This window comes from Xyrauchen texanus, chromosome 8 (genome assembly GCF_025860055.1).
Source record: "Xyrauchen texanus isolate HMW12.3.18 chromosome 8, RBS_HiC_50CHRs, whole genome shotgun sequence".
Taxonomy (NCBI): domain Eukaryota; kingdom Metazoa; phylum Chordata; class Actinopteri; order Cypriniformes; family Catostomidae; genus Xyrauchen; species Xyrauchen texanus.
In genome coordinates this window covers 21,633,230-21,650,470 of record NC_068283.1, presented here as the reverse complement: position 1 = coordinate 21,650,470, position 17,241 = coordinate 21,633,230, and the positions used below count along the sequence as shown (strand labels likewise).

General features: G+C 37.2%; 1 protein-coding gene across 4 annotated transcripts; it reads left to right on the top strand.

The window, feature by feature from the left end:
• Positions 1 to 810: 810 nt before the first annotated feature.
• LOC127647256 (pyridoxal-dependent decarboxylase domain-containing protein 1-like) lies at positions 811 to 17,161 on the top strand. 4 transcript variants are annotated; one of them, XM_052131396.1, is made up of 24 exons: positions 811 to 1,032; positions 1,982 to 2,055; positions 2,966 to 3,034; positions 3,172 to 3,246; positions 3,336 to 3,482; positions 3,848 to 4,037; positions 4,154 to 4,222; positions 4,459 to 4,537; positions 4,628 to 4,712; positions 4,852 to 4,900; positions 5,027 to 5,128; positions 5,975 to 6,100; positions 6,218 to 6,268; positions 8,563 to 8,643; positions 10,562 to 10,622; positions 11,313 to 11,383; positions 11,539 to 11,644; positions 12,919 to 13,090; positions 13,367 to 13,485; positions 13,587 to 13,708; positions 13,800 to 13,892; positions 15,037 to 15,133; positions 15,243 to 15,341; positions 15,507 to 17,161. In XM_052131396.1, exons 2-24 carry the CDS (start codon positions 1,982 to 1,984, stop codon positions 15,734 to 15,736), a joined length of 2,367 nt encoding a protein of 788 aa, XP_051987356.1. In that variant the 5' UTR covers positions 811 to 1,032; the 3' UTR covers positions 15,737 to 17,161. The 4 variants fall into 4 exon arrangements, with proteins under 4 accessions (XP_051987356.1, XP_051987355.1, XP_051987359.1 ...); XM_052131395.1 differs by having other exon boundaries at positions 813 to 1,032; positions 3,333 to 3,482; XM_052131399.1 differs by lacking the exon at positions 8,563 to 8,643 and having other exon boundaries at positions 814 to 1,032.
• Positions 17,162 to 17,241: the final 80 nt, after the last annotated feature.

Sequence of the window (17,241 nt, the reverse complement as noted above, 5' to 3'; positions counted from 1 at the left end):
GCAAAAAGAAAGAAAAACGATTGATTGATCCATGTACCAATTAAATTAAAAGATTCCTCTCAGCAATCCACGCCTCATCGGTGTCACGCTTCAATCTGATCTGTATATAATAGAGATTGACCATACAAGACAAGTCGAGTGAGTTGATTTTTATGTTGGCTAGGTCAAATGTTAACATATCCGATTCTTTTATAGGAAAATTGAACGCTGCTCTGTAACACAGTTTGAGTGATAATCTCGTTTCTTTGATTTGCATAACTTCACAACCATCCACTTATTGATACTTCATTGTCGTCTGTATTTTTAAAAACCCGTCCTCAACGCTTCAGGTCATTATCCCAGACTGATTATCCCAGGCTTTGACAACCAATGCATCATGTCAATGTTTTGGCAGAGCCCTTCTACCACAAAACACGGCGATACACTGGCGAGGAGACCAAAGCCTTTCTTTTTGAATGGATGTCTATGGAGGAGATGCTGAATAAACTGCTTTTGTGAGGAAACAACTAATAACTTAATAAATGTTATGTTATCTAATATTAACAATATTTTACACTAAAGAATAATTTTGGAGTGAACTATGTGTGGAGTTTACTTCAGGAAAATTGTTGTTTTATAAGAGAAGACAGGGACAACTTTGCGACAGGTAGTTGTCAGTTTACGTCTCTCCATTAATTTGAATAATATCCGCAAACTGTGGCATACTGTCGTAACAAGCTAGTTGATCGTTACGCTCTCCATTATGGTAAGAAAAAAATTGGCTTTAAAGTGTGGAAGATCTCTGGCTTTGGAGTAAACTATCCCTGTAAAGGGGCGTCTGTTTAGTCTACGTCAGCGCTGCCAGCGTGGAGAGTCACCAGGAAGTCACACCATTCAATTGGCTATACAAATATTGAGCAAGGATACGTGAGCAGGATTTTTGTGCTTCTTGGATTTGTTTTCTTAAAATATAAAGCCTGCTATAACAAATAGGGACGCGGAGAGTCCCTGCGACTGGGCTTTCAACACTGCACGGAGAAGCCGCACGTGAAGGTAATGTAATGTATAGCATATAATTTCCTGAATGACTCGCTCATTTGATTAAAGTGAAGGAAGCCCATTCTACTCTGTCAATGCCAGGCTGTCATAGAGGAGGTGGAGGTGGAGGTGGAGGTGGAGGTGATGGTGATGGTGATGACGATAATGATGATTATGCGGAACACAACCGGATTTAATAGAAGCCGTAAAAACAAAGCTTTTGCTGTTAGTGCCCAGTGATTTCAAAGTGAAAGTACTGCTAAAAATAAGGGTTCCATTTGTGGTAATCGGCAATGTTTGTGTTCTCGTGGCCCACGGTTACTATGACGAATAATAATGATAGAATGAGTGGTGCTGAAAATTCAAACGTTGTGTTGGAGCGTGACGTGCACGAGGACCAGGAATGACACTAGTAATCTTTCCTGGTCTGGAAAAGGTGGTTGTGCCAAAAGATGAGATAAACGATGTTACTTTGTATTATAATTAAGTGAGCATTGTCATCCGACAGTGTAATACACACCCTGTATTCTGAATATCAGGAATCGATAGAACGAGTGAGAACAGATGAGATGGCATGAATGATATTCAGGAAGGCATTAGGCACTTATTTGAGATACTTTTGCAATTATAAATATACATGCAAATATAAAGCATTTTCACTTGTGTTATATATTTTATCTATTGTTTGATTTGTGTAACATTATGCCCTATTTTCATTAAAGGGCAGAGACTAAATGTCCCTTAATCTCTCATGCAGGCAGTGAAATTGACCTACTGGTGTAAATTGATGAGTTTTGTTAAAGCTTGAGGAATAATTTTATTTGACAGGAAATGTTTTATAGATCTACTATCATGACCAGCCATTGTCATCAAGTTTGCAAGTTCTCCTAGATTTCAATAAAATGCCATTGGTGAGCAATGACAGCTGTAATAATTTTTAGTGCATCATGTTCTGTATTTGCAGATGATGGACCCTACACTTGTAGAGATGGGGAACCATCTCTCTGATGCCATGAAGATTTTGGAAAGCGAGAATTTGTGAGATTCACCGTTATTATTTTTGCAATTAGATGTTTACTTTCAAACCCTCTTCAAGAAATGTTAAAAACTAAAATAGGCCTCTAAAAACATAATTAATTTAAAGTGATAGTTCACCCATAAGTGAAAATGATGTCATGATTTACTCACCCTCATACCATTCCAGATGTGTATGACTTTCTTTCCTCTGCAGAACACAAATGAAGATTTCTAGAAGCAAATTTCAGCTCTGTAGGTCCTCACAATGCAAGTGAATGTTTGAAGTTCCATAAATCACATAAAGGCATCTTAAAAATAATCCATAAAACTCCAGTGGTTTAATCCATATCTTCTGAAGTGATCCAGTTGATTTTGGTTGAGAACAGACCAAAATATATTATTTATATATGTAAAATATAATATTAATTAATACTGTATATTATGCCATTGCATTTTCTAGGCACATTCCTGATTTCAAGCTCGATAACACTTCCTAGTGCTTGAGGCATGCACGGAGCGCTAGATGGCACTATAGGAAGTGTAATTGAGCTTGAAATTATAATTGCTATGGAGACTGCTGATGTTGAGATTTATAGTGAAAAAGAAGTTATATTTTAGTTTGTTCTCACCCAAAACAGATTGGATCTCTTCTGACGATATGGATTTAACCACTGGAGTCTTATGGATTATTTTTAAGATGCCTTTATGTGCTTTTTGGAGCTTCAAAGTTCTGTTCACGATTCACTTTTGTTGTATGGACCTACAGAGTTGAGATATTCTTCTAAAAATCTTTGTTTGTGTTCAGCAGAAGAAAGTCATACACATCTGGGATGGCATGAGGGGGAGTAAATTATGAAAGAATAAACATTTTTGTGTGAACTATTCCTTTTAAGGTTTCAGGTGTAATGTTTGTAATATTGTGTGAATGCAGGGAGACAGAACAGGTCAAAGCAAGAAGAAAGCTGAGTTGGAAAGATATTCCAGGATCCTTGAAAGGAGAGTATGTGAGACTGATTTACATTGCATCTAAGTTGTAAAGTACAATTTACATTCAAAACCAATGCATGTTATGCAATCATTTCTCAATGTCAAAACCCTTTTTTAAATAGCGTTTTTCCCCCCTATTTCTTCCTGCAGTGGACAGGATGTTGTGAGCATACTCCAGCTAGTCCAGAACCTGATGCATGAAAATGATGACATGCAGGGTCATCGGTAGGTCACAGCATTATTGTATTGCAGTGAGAACATGTGTAACTCCTTATCTGAGTGGTGCCATTAAACAATGTTTGGCTCTTCAGCAGGATGCATTATGTCAGAGCGCAGGGACACATGGCTCTGTTGGGACACAGTCTGGCTGCATATATTTCTGTCCTGGATCGAGAAAGACTGAGAAAGCTGACCACACGCATCCTGTCAGAGACCACTCTCTGGCTCTGCAGGCTTTTCAAGTATGCTGAGTTCTTTGTGTAAACTCTGTTTTAGTGGGATTTTCTTTTCCTAAGCATACAAACAGTGGCATAAAGCTATTTATACAGATTTGTTTTGCAGCATTGCTAAGATGCTTCACCATTAGTTCACCTCAGCAAATTGTATTGGCAGTGTCTTTTTTTGGAAAAGCATAGGAGGCAAAATATAGTTTTTTTTTGTTTGTTTTTTTACAATAATGAAAGATTTAATGCTGAACTGATTTCACCAGTGTACTCCCATCATCATGTATCACAGATATGGCGCACAAGATTAAACAAAAGCAGTATTGCTTTTCATTTGTATCAAGCATGGTTTAAATTATGTTTTAATCAATTACATTTAATAGATATGAAAATGGCTCAGCTTATTACCACGAAGATGACTGCGAGGGGCTGCTGAAGGTGTGCCGTCTGGTCATTCATACTCATTATGAGGACTATGCTACCGAGGGCTTTACTGTTCTCATCTCTAAACAGCCTGTTGTTTACCAAAGTGCTGCATGCAGAGCTGGCCTGGGACAACATCTCTGTTGCCAGGTACAATGTCACCTCTAAATCTACAGATCTGAAATGGTTCACATTTTTACATTATAATACCAAAGTTAGTACTGTTTGCTTTGATTAGGCATCATTTATTTGTGTTTATTTTTCAGCTGGGACTGCCTCTGTCAAGTCTTTGTATTGTACCCTGTAACACAATGTTTGGTTCCTTGCACCAAATGGTAAGAATTAATTTTTTAGTAAATAATGGAAGGAACTTTTGTATTTGTTTTTTTTTTTTTTTTTACTTTAAAGGAATATTTCTGTAAAAATTAAATTAATAAAATTCTGTCATAATGTGTGTGTATATATATATATATATATTTGAAAAAGTTAGATAATGATATACATTACAAATAAATCCCTTTGTTTGACAAATGTTTCTGGATTATGAAGATTATGGATTGTCTTTCCATAGGATGTTGCATTGCTTGACAGGCTGATAAAAGATGATCAGGACTCAGGGAAGGTTCCGCTGTTGTTGATCGCGAATGCTGGTCAGTTTGTTATTGGACATATTAGTTTTAGCAAGCAATTTTTAATGGTCAATTTTTTAAGCAATCCTTAAAAAGTAACTCTGCTCTCAGGAACGCCAGGTGCAGGTCACACAGACAAACTCAGTCGTCTTAAAGAGCTCTGCGTTCAGTACAACATGTGGCTCCATGTCGAGGGGTTGGTATCAGTTGGTCCCTTTTTAATATCTAATTTACTTTTTTAAATAATGAAAGACTTTATGCTATAGATTACAGCCTGGGCTGTCATGTTTGGTAATAGTTGTTGTAGTTTTTGACTGTCTTTGCCACCCTCTCAGGGTGAATTTGGCAACACTTGCTCTTGGTCAGGTCCCCTCCACTGTCACGGTATGTTTGTGTGTTTTTTTGTTTTGTTTTTTGCATGCATATAGGCCAATGTTTGTTTCCTGTGGTTGGGAAAGTGCTCTTATTTTGACAGCCCAAATTTTTCTCTTTCTCTCTCTGCCTCTCAAGGCGGCTACCAAGTGTGACAGTATGACTTTAACCCCAGGCCCATGGTTGGGTCTGCCAGCAGTGCCTGCTGTCACTCTCTACAGACATGAGGATCCAGCTCTGGTCAGTGAAGAGATATACTGACCAGTATAACTTTGTGCTTATCGACACACTGTAAATAAACAACATCAAGAAACAAAGATATGACTGAAGATTCCAGTCATATCAGGAGCCTAATAAAAGCTGATTTATTTCACATGGTGCTGGTTGTCTCATGGGGCTGCTATTTTGAGATCACATGACCAGCCTAGTACTAATTTTATCTCAGGTTATTGGACAATTTCACTTGCAGAATGATTAAATCACGACTGACTGTGAAGAGCCAATTTTTATAAAGCATCGATGCAGCATCCATGCCACTAGGTGTCAGTATAAATCCAAGACGACTACCATATAGGCCATTGCAACATGGCAGATGACTGAACAACAAATTACTGAATTCACCTATAATCCAAGAGGATGACTTATGTTAGAGGTGCACTCAGTGATTTATGTGTTTGTCTTCTTGGACTCCTCGATATTCGGCCTGATCAAGAACACATCTGGATAATTTTATGTATTTTTGGTACTTGCGTTCTTAAGTATTGGAATTGAACTTTGGCAGTGGATGATGACGTCGAACGAGTTCACAAGAATGAAGAACAAATAAGAATGCACGTTGAGAAATGGCATTAGTGAGTAGTATTCGGCTGGTCAGGTGATCATAACATGGCAGCCCCTATGAGGGGACCCTCTCCATGAGTCTTTCTCATGTGAGTGCTCATGATTTTGTATATATGTTTTAAAATTACTGTTTATTTCTTTAGAAGGAAAACGTTTTTAATAAGGGAAAAATTACTAAATGTACCTTTAAAGCATACAATGTGCTGTGATCCAAATATCATCATGCTTTTTGTACTCTGGGGGCAGTCCCTTGCGGTTGGTCTGACGTCCAGCCAACCAGTAGAGAAGCTGCTGGCTTTGCCACTCTGGCTGTCCCTGCAGTTCCTTGGGCACGATGGGATTGTAGAGAGGATTAAGCATGCCGCACAGCTAGTGAGTACCATACCAACTTCATTTAGATAATCCGATGCACTGTTGCATACGTAAAGTACTTTAAACAATACAAGAAATTTCCCTGACCTCATTGGACGTTGATCTATTTCTCTGTAGAGTCAACAACTTTTGGAGCACTTAAAGACACTGGCTTCAATAAAGACCTCGGTAGGTGAACTTGTCTTAATCCATTCAGCTGTAGGTTGGGAAAGAGCCTTGTAGAGTTACACCACAATCCCAAATTAGTATGTGAATAGTAAAGATTTTGGTCTCTCAAACCCTTAATTTTCACTACTTTGGAAACTTCTATATTTCCTCTGTCCTCATTTCATGGTCTGCTCCATCCCTTATTAAAGCCCATGGTACAAGCACATTGCAGGAGTACATGGAAACATTTAATCATTTATTTTCAACTTGGAAGTACTGAGAATTATTTACTTATCATCTTTGAAATTCCAAGAAGATAAGTAAATATTCCCAGTCCATCAATAAAATGGGACGTATGTGCTACAACTAACGTTAGTTTCCCAGTGGAAACAATAACCTATGGCACAGCCATAAAGCTTTCATGATGATATGGACTTTTACTTCAGGGCAATTTTGTTATTATTCTAATTTTTATTCGTGAATCACGAAATATGCTCTTCTAATGTCAGAGTGATCGTGCTTGTAAGTTAGTGGAGGCTGTGTCAAAGGGAACACGGTATACAAAATACACACAGAGCTAGCTAACACGCAGCTTGTAAACATTAACGTTAGCATGATGCTTACCGTGGCAATTTCTCGCTATGCAGACGGTGTCTCTCGACCTCGGACGGGGCAAGCAGAGAGGTTTATGCTCACAGACTGCACGGCGGTAGGAAGTAATTTAGCACTCCTCTCACTCTTTAATCCAAGTGAGACCATCTTAGCATCCCCTGAGTGGTAATCCTCCTCTTTGAAATGCGCGCTGCATATTCTCGAGTAGGCGGTGACAGAGCTAGCTGAAAAATCTGCCAGCCTAATCTTCACAAACTGCACCCAGCTTCGGAAGATCCCTTTGTCCTTGGGGAAGGAATGGACCCTATGTCCAGTTTTGCTGGTGTTCTTGCACCCGCCACAAACACAGTAATAAACCATTTTGACTAACGTTATTTATGATCTACTCTTTATCTATCTCTAAGCTATCTGTTATGCTATGCTATCTCTCACTATCTATGCTATTCTATCTATGCTATTCTATCTATGCTATTCTATCTATGCTATTCTATCTATCTATCTATCTATCTACAAATCTGTCACTGTCACTCTTTCACTAGTTAGCTACTCCTCGTCTCACTCTCCCTCAATTGTAAGGCGGGCCGCGGGCTTTCTTCTGTCGTCCAACAGTCAGCGAGTACCTCATGTGACGTCATGGAATGCATTGTGGGAGAAATAAGAATAATCGCTAAGCTGCAGCTAAAAGCTAACATATCACCTACTTTTCCGTATTATATTTCTTTTTTGTAGTACCCTACAACATCAAATACAATGGATAACTGTTTAAATGTTTATTACCAACTAGAAAATTGCCAAAAAAAAAAAAAAACCTGCACCATGGGCTTTAAAATTTTTGTGAAATCAACAGTCCTGGCAGGCTTTTTTGCCATTTACAACAACAAAAAAAAAATCACAAAACATATTTCAGCTGAAACATTTAGGATAATATTGATTAGATTACTGACAAATTTGTAAATATTTTTGTTCTATATGATTCTAAATATTTCGTTCCTTTCCATGTATCACTGGCCTGCTCTTTCATTCGTCCTATCATTTAGACAATATTGGCTACAATCTTCTAAGTAAATACTATCCTTTGAAATTACAATAAACTATCTATATCATATAGCCATAGAAACAAAAAAACATTTAAAAAAAAAAATATATATATATATTTTTTAAATGGTCAAGGGCACAACTTGCCCCACATAAGGGTTGTGTCATGTCAAGTTTAATCATTGGGGAAAACCTGAATTATTCACATTTTAAATAAAAATAGGAACCAAATTTATGAAATATAAAATATATAAAACTATTTATTAATGCATTATCCTTTTCCAGATAATTATTTTGCTGCTCATTATTCACATTTTATTAGAGATATCCTTAAACCAGCCATAAAACATTTTATTATTCTGAATATTTCAATTCAGTGAAATCATTTCCAATTTAGAAATAAAAAAACAAAGGAAAGTTTACAGAGAGATCACTTTTTCCTTTCAGTCATAAAATATAGGCTAAAATCTTATAAGCAAACACTTGTGTTCTGTGTCACCACCATTAGGATGTCCTTGACAGTGAAGTGTCTCTTCTCGAGGCTTTGCACATGGTAAAGAGCAGTGATGTTCATCATTTGTATATGTTGGCGGTGTGGTTTGTGCCGTCAGCAATGTGTGTAGCTCTTATACATAGTGTGGTAGTGAGCGTGGGTGCCTTGGTTTCAGGATGTGGTGTCTCATTCCCGGGTCCCTCCCATCTCCGGGGGCTCGCTGCGGGACGTGCTGGGCTCTCTTATACTCTCTATTGTAGGTGGGACCAGTCCTCTGCCTGCTTGATCCCACTCCACTCCTACGCTCCCTCCCAGTCACTCACTCCGTTTCTCCACTGTTCACTCCCTTCCTCACCATGTCCACCCATGAGTGCTGATGCTTCAAGGCTTTTAGTCCATTAAAGGCCTTCCAGTGCTACAGGCATGTGCAAAACATTTAGAAAATGTCACCTTTCAAAGCTTGATCACTTGTTGTGCATCAATGCTGGAACTCACTATGAAGAGATGATGGGAATCTATAGCATGGGAATTCTATATTATAGAAAATCAGAATTATCTATAATATGGCCTTTGCGATGGAGCAAAATAAGGGGGATGTTCCTGTTTGTAATAATAACACTAACACATAAAAGTTGACTTTTTACTGTAAAGTTAGTCATAAATCAGCTATGAAACAGGAACCACAATGAAGTTCCCTTCACCCTCATGTTGCTCAAAAGCCATTTGACATTTTTTCATCCATTGAATACCAAAGGAGAAGTTTAACTCCAAAGAGCTCCACTATTCTATACACTGAAAGCAGATGGGAACCAGTAGGGCTGGGCAGTATGGCTACAATTCATATCTCAATATTTTTTAGCCTAGTGACAATATTCAATATATATCTTGCTAATTATGTGTTTGCTCTGAAATGGCTCAAAAGTTGTTGATTTTTTTTCATCTGAGGAACCATCATTTTATCCAAACAGCCACTGTAGCAAGTAGGCTCAATAGTTTAAAGGCTTTGAATAAAAATCTATTTAAAAATAATAAAGGCAACTTTCCCCACAGTTGAAGGGAGAATGGATTTAAACATTTTCATTGATATGCACTTTTATTTATATTTAATATATCATATACAAGCTTAATAAAATCATTATTTACCTTCATATATTTTTACTGAAATTTGTTTTATAAATTAACAAGGTGTGTAAAAATGACTCCACTAATTTTGGAACCGTAATTGTGCAGGCCTGAAAGATCGTGAGATTAGTTTACTGATGCGCTCCTTATGAAACTTCATAGCCGAATAAAAGCACATTAAAAATCATCATAATATTCACTATATTGCTTCATTTTAATTTGTCAGCAAAGTCATCACGATTATATTGGGTGTATTCGATATTTTGCCCAGCCCTATGGTCCAAGGGCTGTCAAGCTCCAAAATGTAAAAAATTAAGCACCATTAAAGCATGTCCATATGATTTTTATGCTTAATTCCAAGCCTTTTAAAGCCATGTGATCACTTTGTGTGAGATAAAAGCTGAAATTTCAGTCATTATTTACTGATAATCTTGCTCAACAGTTGTAGTCACCATTCACTTTCATTTTATGGAAAAGAGCAGCTTTGAAATTGAAACTTTTGTGTTCCAATGGAAAAAGCCCTGCAGGTTTGGAACGACTTGAGGGTGAGTAAACGATGAGAGAATTCACATTTTTGTTTGGTAAATTGAGGCAGTAAAGAGTTACTTATTAATAACTCTTATTAATTTAACTTATATTTTAAGGTTTTGCTGCCTTGATGTATGTCTTTAATGGTTAAACTTTTGTTCATAGTTTTGAGTCATGGAAATATCCACTGATCATTAAGGTAGAATACTCTTGTCACTGAAAGGGTTGTATGTCCAAAAACTGTTCGTAGTTATAACAAAGGTTCCAGCATCATATAGGCATTCCAGCACAAATGCATGACCATAGGTCATGAGCCACATTGTTCCGATTGACCTCAAACTAGAAGCTAGCAGGCAAAAACCTCTCATGACATTGGATCAAAACATTCAAATACTAAAACAGTTTTCACAATAACATGGCAGTGCTCACGGCATGACATTAATACCTCTGAAGTGTCTTATGTTCAGAAGTGTCAGAGGTTTTATTAGACCCTGTCTCTACCCTCTGTGTATCTCTGTTTGTAGGTGGAGGATGAACTGAATTCTCCAGTGGTCGTTTTCAGGTTTTCACAAGAGACCAGTGCTCGTGAGTTTTTTTTTATATTGTAACAATAATTAGAACGTCAATCTTTCTTGGATCTTCAGAGAATTGTTCAGTGCACTTTGAAAACGCACTATAGTTTTAACATTTCAAAACTTCCTCCCTAGTGAAAATGACTAGCAAAACTAAGCTGTAAAAAATGGCTCATTCTGAAATTTCCCATCTTTCTGATGTCAGATAGATCAATATTATTGAACACGTGACTGCCCACATTTACACAACAACAATGCCTATTTGGAAACTTGGCCCACGCAGTCACAGTGAGGCAATACAGAGAAAGTAGGATAGATACTATTATTTCTAAAGACCGGCAGAAGGATAATGATAAGCTACACACATGTCCCGGAATGTTTTAGTCCAACTATGTTATGCAGATTTTGCAGAGACTGTTATTGAAGGATGAACCTGTCTAAATTGTATTATACCCGACAGCAAACCTGCAGCCTGTGTGCAAGCGCAGCAAAACTGTTACACATTTCACCTCCAAAGAGGGTGTTTACATAAGTCATAAACACATAGCAACAAAACACTTTTCTAACCTTATTAGCTGATCTCAGGGGGAAAATATTATATGACTCCTTTAAGACTATAATTTTATCAATGCTGCATGTTCATAATATCATATGACAGACAAATAGCACATATCAAATACAACCTTCTTAATTTTTATTTCAGCGTCAAGTGGCGGCTCAACATTGGAATATTTTGCAAGGGAAAGAGAGTTCCTCGATGCTCTTAACAGATGGGTAAATGCTTCACTCATTAACAAACACTGTATTATTCAAGTCCTATAGAAATAGGCTGAGGTGCGAGTATGTCAAATGGGATGTCAGAATGACCTGATTCTTAGATGCTTTTCTTTCAAAAGAATGGTCTCATTGCTTTTCATGTGATTTGCCAGTTGGGTGAGCAGTTGGCACAGCAGGTGCCCATCAGTGGTGTGAATGTGGTTGAGCTGGAAGATGAGGGCACATGTGTTTGTTTCAACCCCCTCATGACTGCTACAGGTAAGACTTTTGGGAAATAATTAAATATCTAATCTGCTAGAACAAAGTGTTTGAGTTTAAACAGAGTTTAAGCCTCTGCTAACCGGCTAGCTCACATTATTGTCAAACTACCTATAAAGAAATGTCCTTTTCTCGTCGTGCTTGCGATGGTGGTTCGGGTTGATCTTCCGATGTATCAGTATCGGACTCTGGATCAAATTGGTAAGGTAAAACTGAATTAGTTTCAGACAGAGCTGAAACTCCGATATGGTTGTGGGCATTTCCTTTCCAACACACGCTGTAAGTGGTAGACCAATCACAACAGACTGGGACATCTGACCAATCGTAGGAGTTTAGAGTGAATGCTTTAGAACGGATCATTGAACGAGTCGTTTTTGACACTGGGGAAAAAAGTTAATGCTGCAATTTAAATTATGACCAAATTAAAGTATATTTTGACCTTGGATGCACGTAAATCTATTGTTTTGAGACCTTTAAAACAAAATTAGGCATGTTTAAAAAATATAATAGGTGCTTTTAAATATCAGTAACTGTTATTGGACACTTTTACTTGTGGATTAAATTAATCGTGACTGACTGTGAATAGTGAATGTTTACATTGTAACTGAAAACTATTGTTTGAATGATGCTACATCCAGGCCCCTAGGTTTCAGTGTAAGTCCAAGATGACAAACTAAATGTTACAAATGCACTTACACTGACACCTAGTGGCTTGGATGCAGCATCAATTTAAATAAATAGTTTTCAGTTTCAGATGCCATTCTAGACATTTGGTATTCACAGTCAGCCATGATTACTTTAATGAGTGAAAGTGTCAAATAACAGGATGGTTACTGAGATTAAGTGAAGTATTTAATTAGTGGTCATCTCCCATGTGCGGAACCTCTCCATTTAGAATAAAACAGCTTTTATAAGGTTACTGATTATTTATGATGCGAGTGCTCATGATTTCCTTCATATATTGCAAAATTACAATTCATGTCTTTTAGGTGTTAAACTTTTTTTAAAGAAGAAAATATATCTGAGTGCACCTTTAAAAAAAAACATATTTTAGAAAGACAGGAAAAATCGAATTTGACGTATCTGACTCAAATCCATTTAGTTGCTTGCAGTCTGAACAGCTGGAAAACAAATGATTATGACCCATATGATTTCCTTCTTCTGAGAACACAAATGGAAATAGGCTGAATGTGTGTCTCAGTCACCATTTCATTGCAACCCCTCCCCATAGTTTCCTTTGAAAATGCTCTCAACAATTACTGTGCTGTGTGTAGCACTTGGCACTCAGGAGAATGATGTGGCTTCACTGGTGGAGAAGCTGGGAATGATGATTCCAGTGCTGAGCTGCACCCTGCGCTTCAGACTGTACTTCAAAGATGAGGTGCTTCAACAGGCTTCCCTCTCTTACATTGAGGATCTGAGCTGGCCTGGTCTGGGAGGTGTGAGGTAAAGTCAGTTCTGAGCTCAAAGACGTATTGATGCTGCATTCACACCATATCGGAATTACTATAATTACAAGTTTACGACTAGTAAAAACCATTTACGTCTGTGTCCAACTCTGAGTTCGCATCTCGTAGCTACAGTCATTTCAACACTGCATGAACGCAGCATAATTACCAGTTATGCTACAGGAAACAGCAACTCCAATATGAGAGGAAAGACTCCGGCTGCAGGTTTTCACCGTCCCATCCAGAATCTTTTTTTTTTTTCTTTTTGAATCAGGTATGAGCCCAGAAGCACAGATCTTTCTGAAGATAAGAGACAACAGAGAGTGGAGAGGATCAACAGCGACCTGCTTAAGAAACTGAAGGAGCTGGATACAGACCTTAGCTTCTCAGTTGGTAAGTGACTTATGGTCCATTTGATGAATGTTACATTCAGTTACACCATTGCTTTAATTCCTATCAACACTCTGACCTCAAGACTCTTGTCTTTTATGCAGGCCCTGAGTTTTGTGAAGAGAAAAATTGCATATTTATTGGAATGGCAACAGAGGACTTAGATGTGGCAGAGTTAGTGGAAACCATATTGTCTGTTGGGAAAGACATTGAGGAAAGTGGAAAGGTATGCACTGATGAAGCTCTTCGGTCTTTTAATAACTGAAGCAGATGCAGAGAATCTGATAAATAATGCACCTGTTTATGTTTGTGGCTAGTTATTTGAGAACATGACTGAAGTAGTAAGAAAAGGCATTCAGGAAGCTGAGCAGCAGCTTCAGAAAGACAATGAAGAGAAGCTTATGGAGGAGGTGAGTGGATTTGTGTAAATGTCTGAGACCACATGGAAAATCTTTTAAAACTAATTTAAACCTGTAAATAAATAAAGTGTCTGGATTTTTACAAATGTAAATGTATGACGTAATGTGAATAAGAAATATTTGAAATTCTGCTTTATATGAATTATTTTATTTTTCAAATCAAATTAATGGCATTGGCCATGTTAACTTTTTGGTACAGAAAGTCAGATTAATCGCTTCCATTGAAGCACACAATATACTCTTTAGGACATTCTCAAATCATGCTGGATAACATTTACATTAGTTCATGCCAGCTTGAGTGCTGCATACTGTCATTAAAGCATATAGGGGATGTACCAAAATCAAAGAAATTCTGAAGTTAATGGGATAGTTGACCCAAAAATGAAAATTCTCTAATTGTTTACTCACACTCATGCCATCCCATATCTGTTTGACTTACTTTCTTCAGCAGAACACAAATGAAGATTTGTAGAACAATATTTTAGCTCAGTTGGTCCATACAATGGTGGCCAGAACATTGAAGCTCCAAAAAGCACAAAGACAGCATAAAATAAATCATAATTATCCAGTGGTTTAATCCATATCTGAGAGGCGATATGATACGTTTGGGTGAGAAACAGATACATATTTAAGTACATTTTACTATAAAAAAAATTTTGCCAAAAAAACAAAAGAAGAATGTGGAAATTTATAGTAAAAAAGGGCTTAAATATTTACTATTTCTCACCCACACCAATTATATCGCTTCTGAAGACATGGATTAAACCACTGGAGTCATATTGATTACATTTTTGTTGCCTTTTGGATCTTTAGAGTTGTGGACTTTCATTGTATGTACCTACAGAGCTGAAATATTCTTCTACAAATCTTAATTTATGTTCTGCAGAAGAAAGAAAGTCATACACATCTGGGATGGCATCAGGGTGAGTAAAAAATGATAGATTTTTTATTTTGGGGTGAACTAATCCTTACTCCACTGTTATTATCATTTGTAAATTATTTTTATTATTTTTATTAAATTAGAAAAATGCAAAATAGAAGCATTTTCACTTTTTTCTTCCTTTTCTGCATAAAAATGAAATAATTTTAAAACATGATGGTCATTTGTATTTTTTTATTTTTATTTATTTGACAGGGTGTGCTTCGACAGATCCCACTGGTGGGCTCTGTGCTAAACTGGTTCTCTCCGGTGCAGGCTTCTGTCAAAGGCAGGACTTTCAACCTGGCTGAAGGTACAGATTCACAAAATGTGAAGGGGAGAAGCACAAATATGAGTTCTAGAGAAGGTAACTTCCGTTTTATCTTGTCAGTTATTTCATAGTATCTATATTTTCTCCAAAGGTTCTCTGGACAGCACTGAACCTGTGTACTCTGTTAAAGCCCAGATGAGCAAAGACGCCTCCCCTGATTCCTCCAAGTCCAGCACTAAACGGTTACCAGGTAACATTTCATCTTGTTACAAGATCAGTGTGGCCCTAATTACACTAGATTACAATGATTGTAACGATATCAACACAAAACATTAATCTCAGTTATGGAAAAAAACATTCAGTGATGGTAAAATAACTCTTAAAACTCAGGTTTCTCATACTGTGTGATCCACAGGCCAAAAACTCTTCAGGCGCCATGGAGCAGGCTCTGATTCTATCAGGGAGACCAGCTCTGTTGGCCAGTTTGAAGAATCATTCAGGGAAGCAGCACCCATTCAGTCTGCTGAGGAAGACGTGGCTGAGGTCCCTCAGGAGCATTCTTCACATGCAGATGAGGAAGCAATCTCATCAGACCAGCGTGTACCAGAGGGCCAAGAAACAGAGAGTGCAGACACTCTTAGATAAGACTCCTAAATGGGTGCCCATGCAGTTGAGCTCTGTATTACAGAGGAACCTGCAACCATGACCCTGATGCCTTGAGCAAGCCACTCTTGAAAAAGGGGTAGTTCACCCAAAATGAAAATTCTTTCATCATTGACTGAGATAGAAATTCATAGGTGTTTGGAACAATATTAGGGTGAGCAAATAAGGAGAGAAATTGTATTTTTGTGTGAACTGTCCCTTTAAGAAATGAAGCAGCTTTAAATGCAAATTACAAAACACTGGAATTTCATTAAAATACTATCTAAATACACATCCAAATCTCACATGCCCAGTTCTTAGTGAGAAGATAAGCAATTGCTCATTTTAATATTTTGATTAATCATATTTTTATATTTTAATGTTGGGGTCAGCTCACAATTGTTTATGTGCACTGCAAGTATCTCTTTGCATAATCGGTGACTTTATTGTACTTCAAATTTCGGTTATGGACACTTTCCCGGATCTTATTTATAGGCCTGTCTGACAGGTTTTTCTGACTCGTTTAGGCACACTTTATTTACACAACTTAAGGGCTATTGTGGCCCTCCCATCATGATGTCAAAATGTCTTGTTTGTCATAAGCTGCTCTTATGTTAGCTTGATGTATATGCAGAGACTTGTAGAAGGAAAGTTCTCATGCTTGAAGACTCACACGACTGTTTCTAATAAGAAAAATTATAGCCTTATTGCACTTTTTATGTACAGAATGTCACACTTTAATCAGAACAACTGAATATTTATGTATTCTACAAATGATTCTATTTGAGGACATTAGACTATTTAGAGACAAGAGTAACATTTGTCTAAACTTACCGTAATTCCCTTGAAGTGTGAGGATTTCAAATCACACAGATCCATCCAGCACTTCTGGCTTTACCAATAGTGAAATGATGATTATACTGCTCTCACTGTGAAGAATGTTTCAGATGTGTTTGTTGAGTAATTGTTAAAAAAAAATGTTTATGTTTATGAAGGCTAAATATGATGTACCAAGATTAATATTTGTGGTTTACACTAACGTTAATTGTTTTAACACAAAACTCATTGCTACTCGGAAATTATGTTGTTCTGTGCTTTTAAGCATATGAATATTGTGTTAAAACTCCATCCATGAAAGAAATGACAATACAGCTACTGTAGATCACACCCGTCCATATTTTATTTCAGGCATGAAGTGCTCTTTTCAGAACTGTGCTTCCTTACTGAATAATGTAACTGTAAATCTGCTCACCCTTTTTCAGATTTATTCTATCTTAACTGGTGCAATAAATTACTGGGTTTTTGTTTAGGGGAGAGGAGTACTGACTTGAAATAGTGTGTCAAAAAGAGTAGAATAGTTGGTTTTATAATTACAATAATTTTATTTTACAATGAGCAATGATGTAAAATGACAATTAAAAAATGTTTTCTGAAGCAAAGGAGTCATGTCACTTTTTTCAGTTTTCTTTCCTGAAGTATGTCATTTGAGGAAACACTTTCTAGTCATG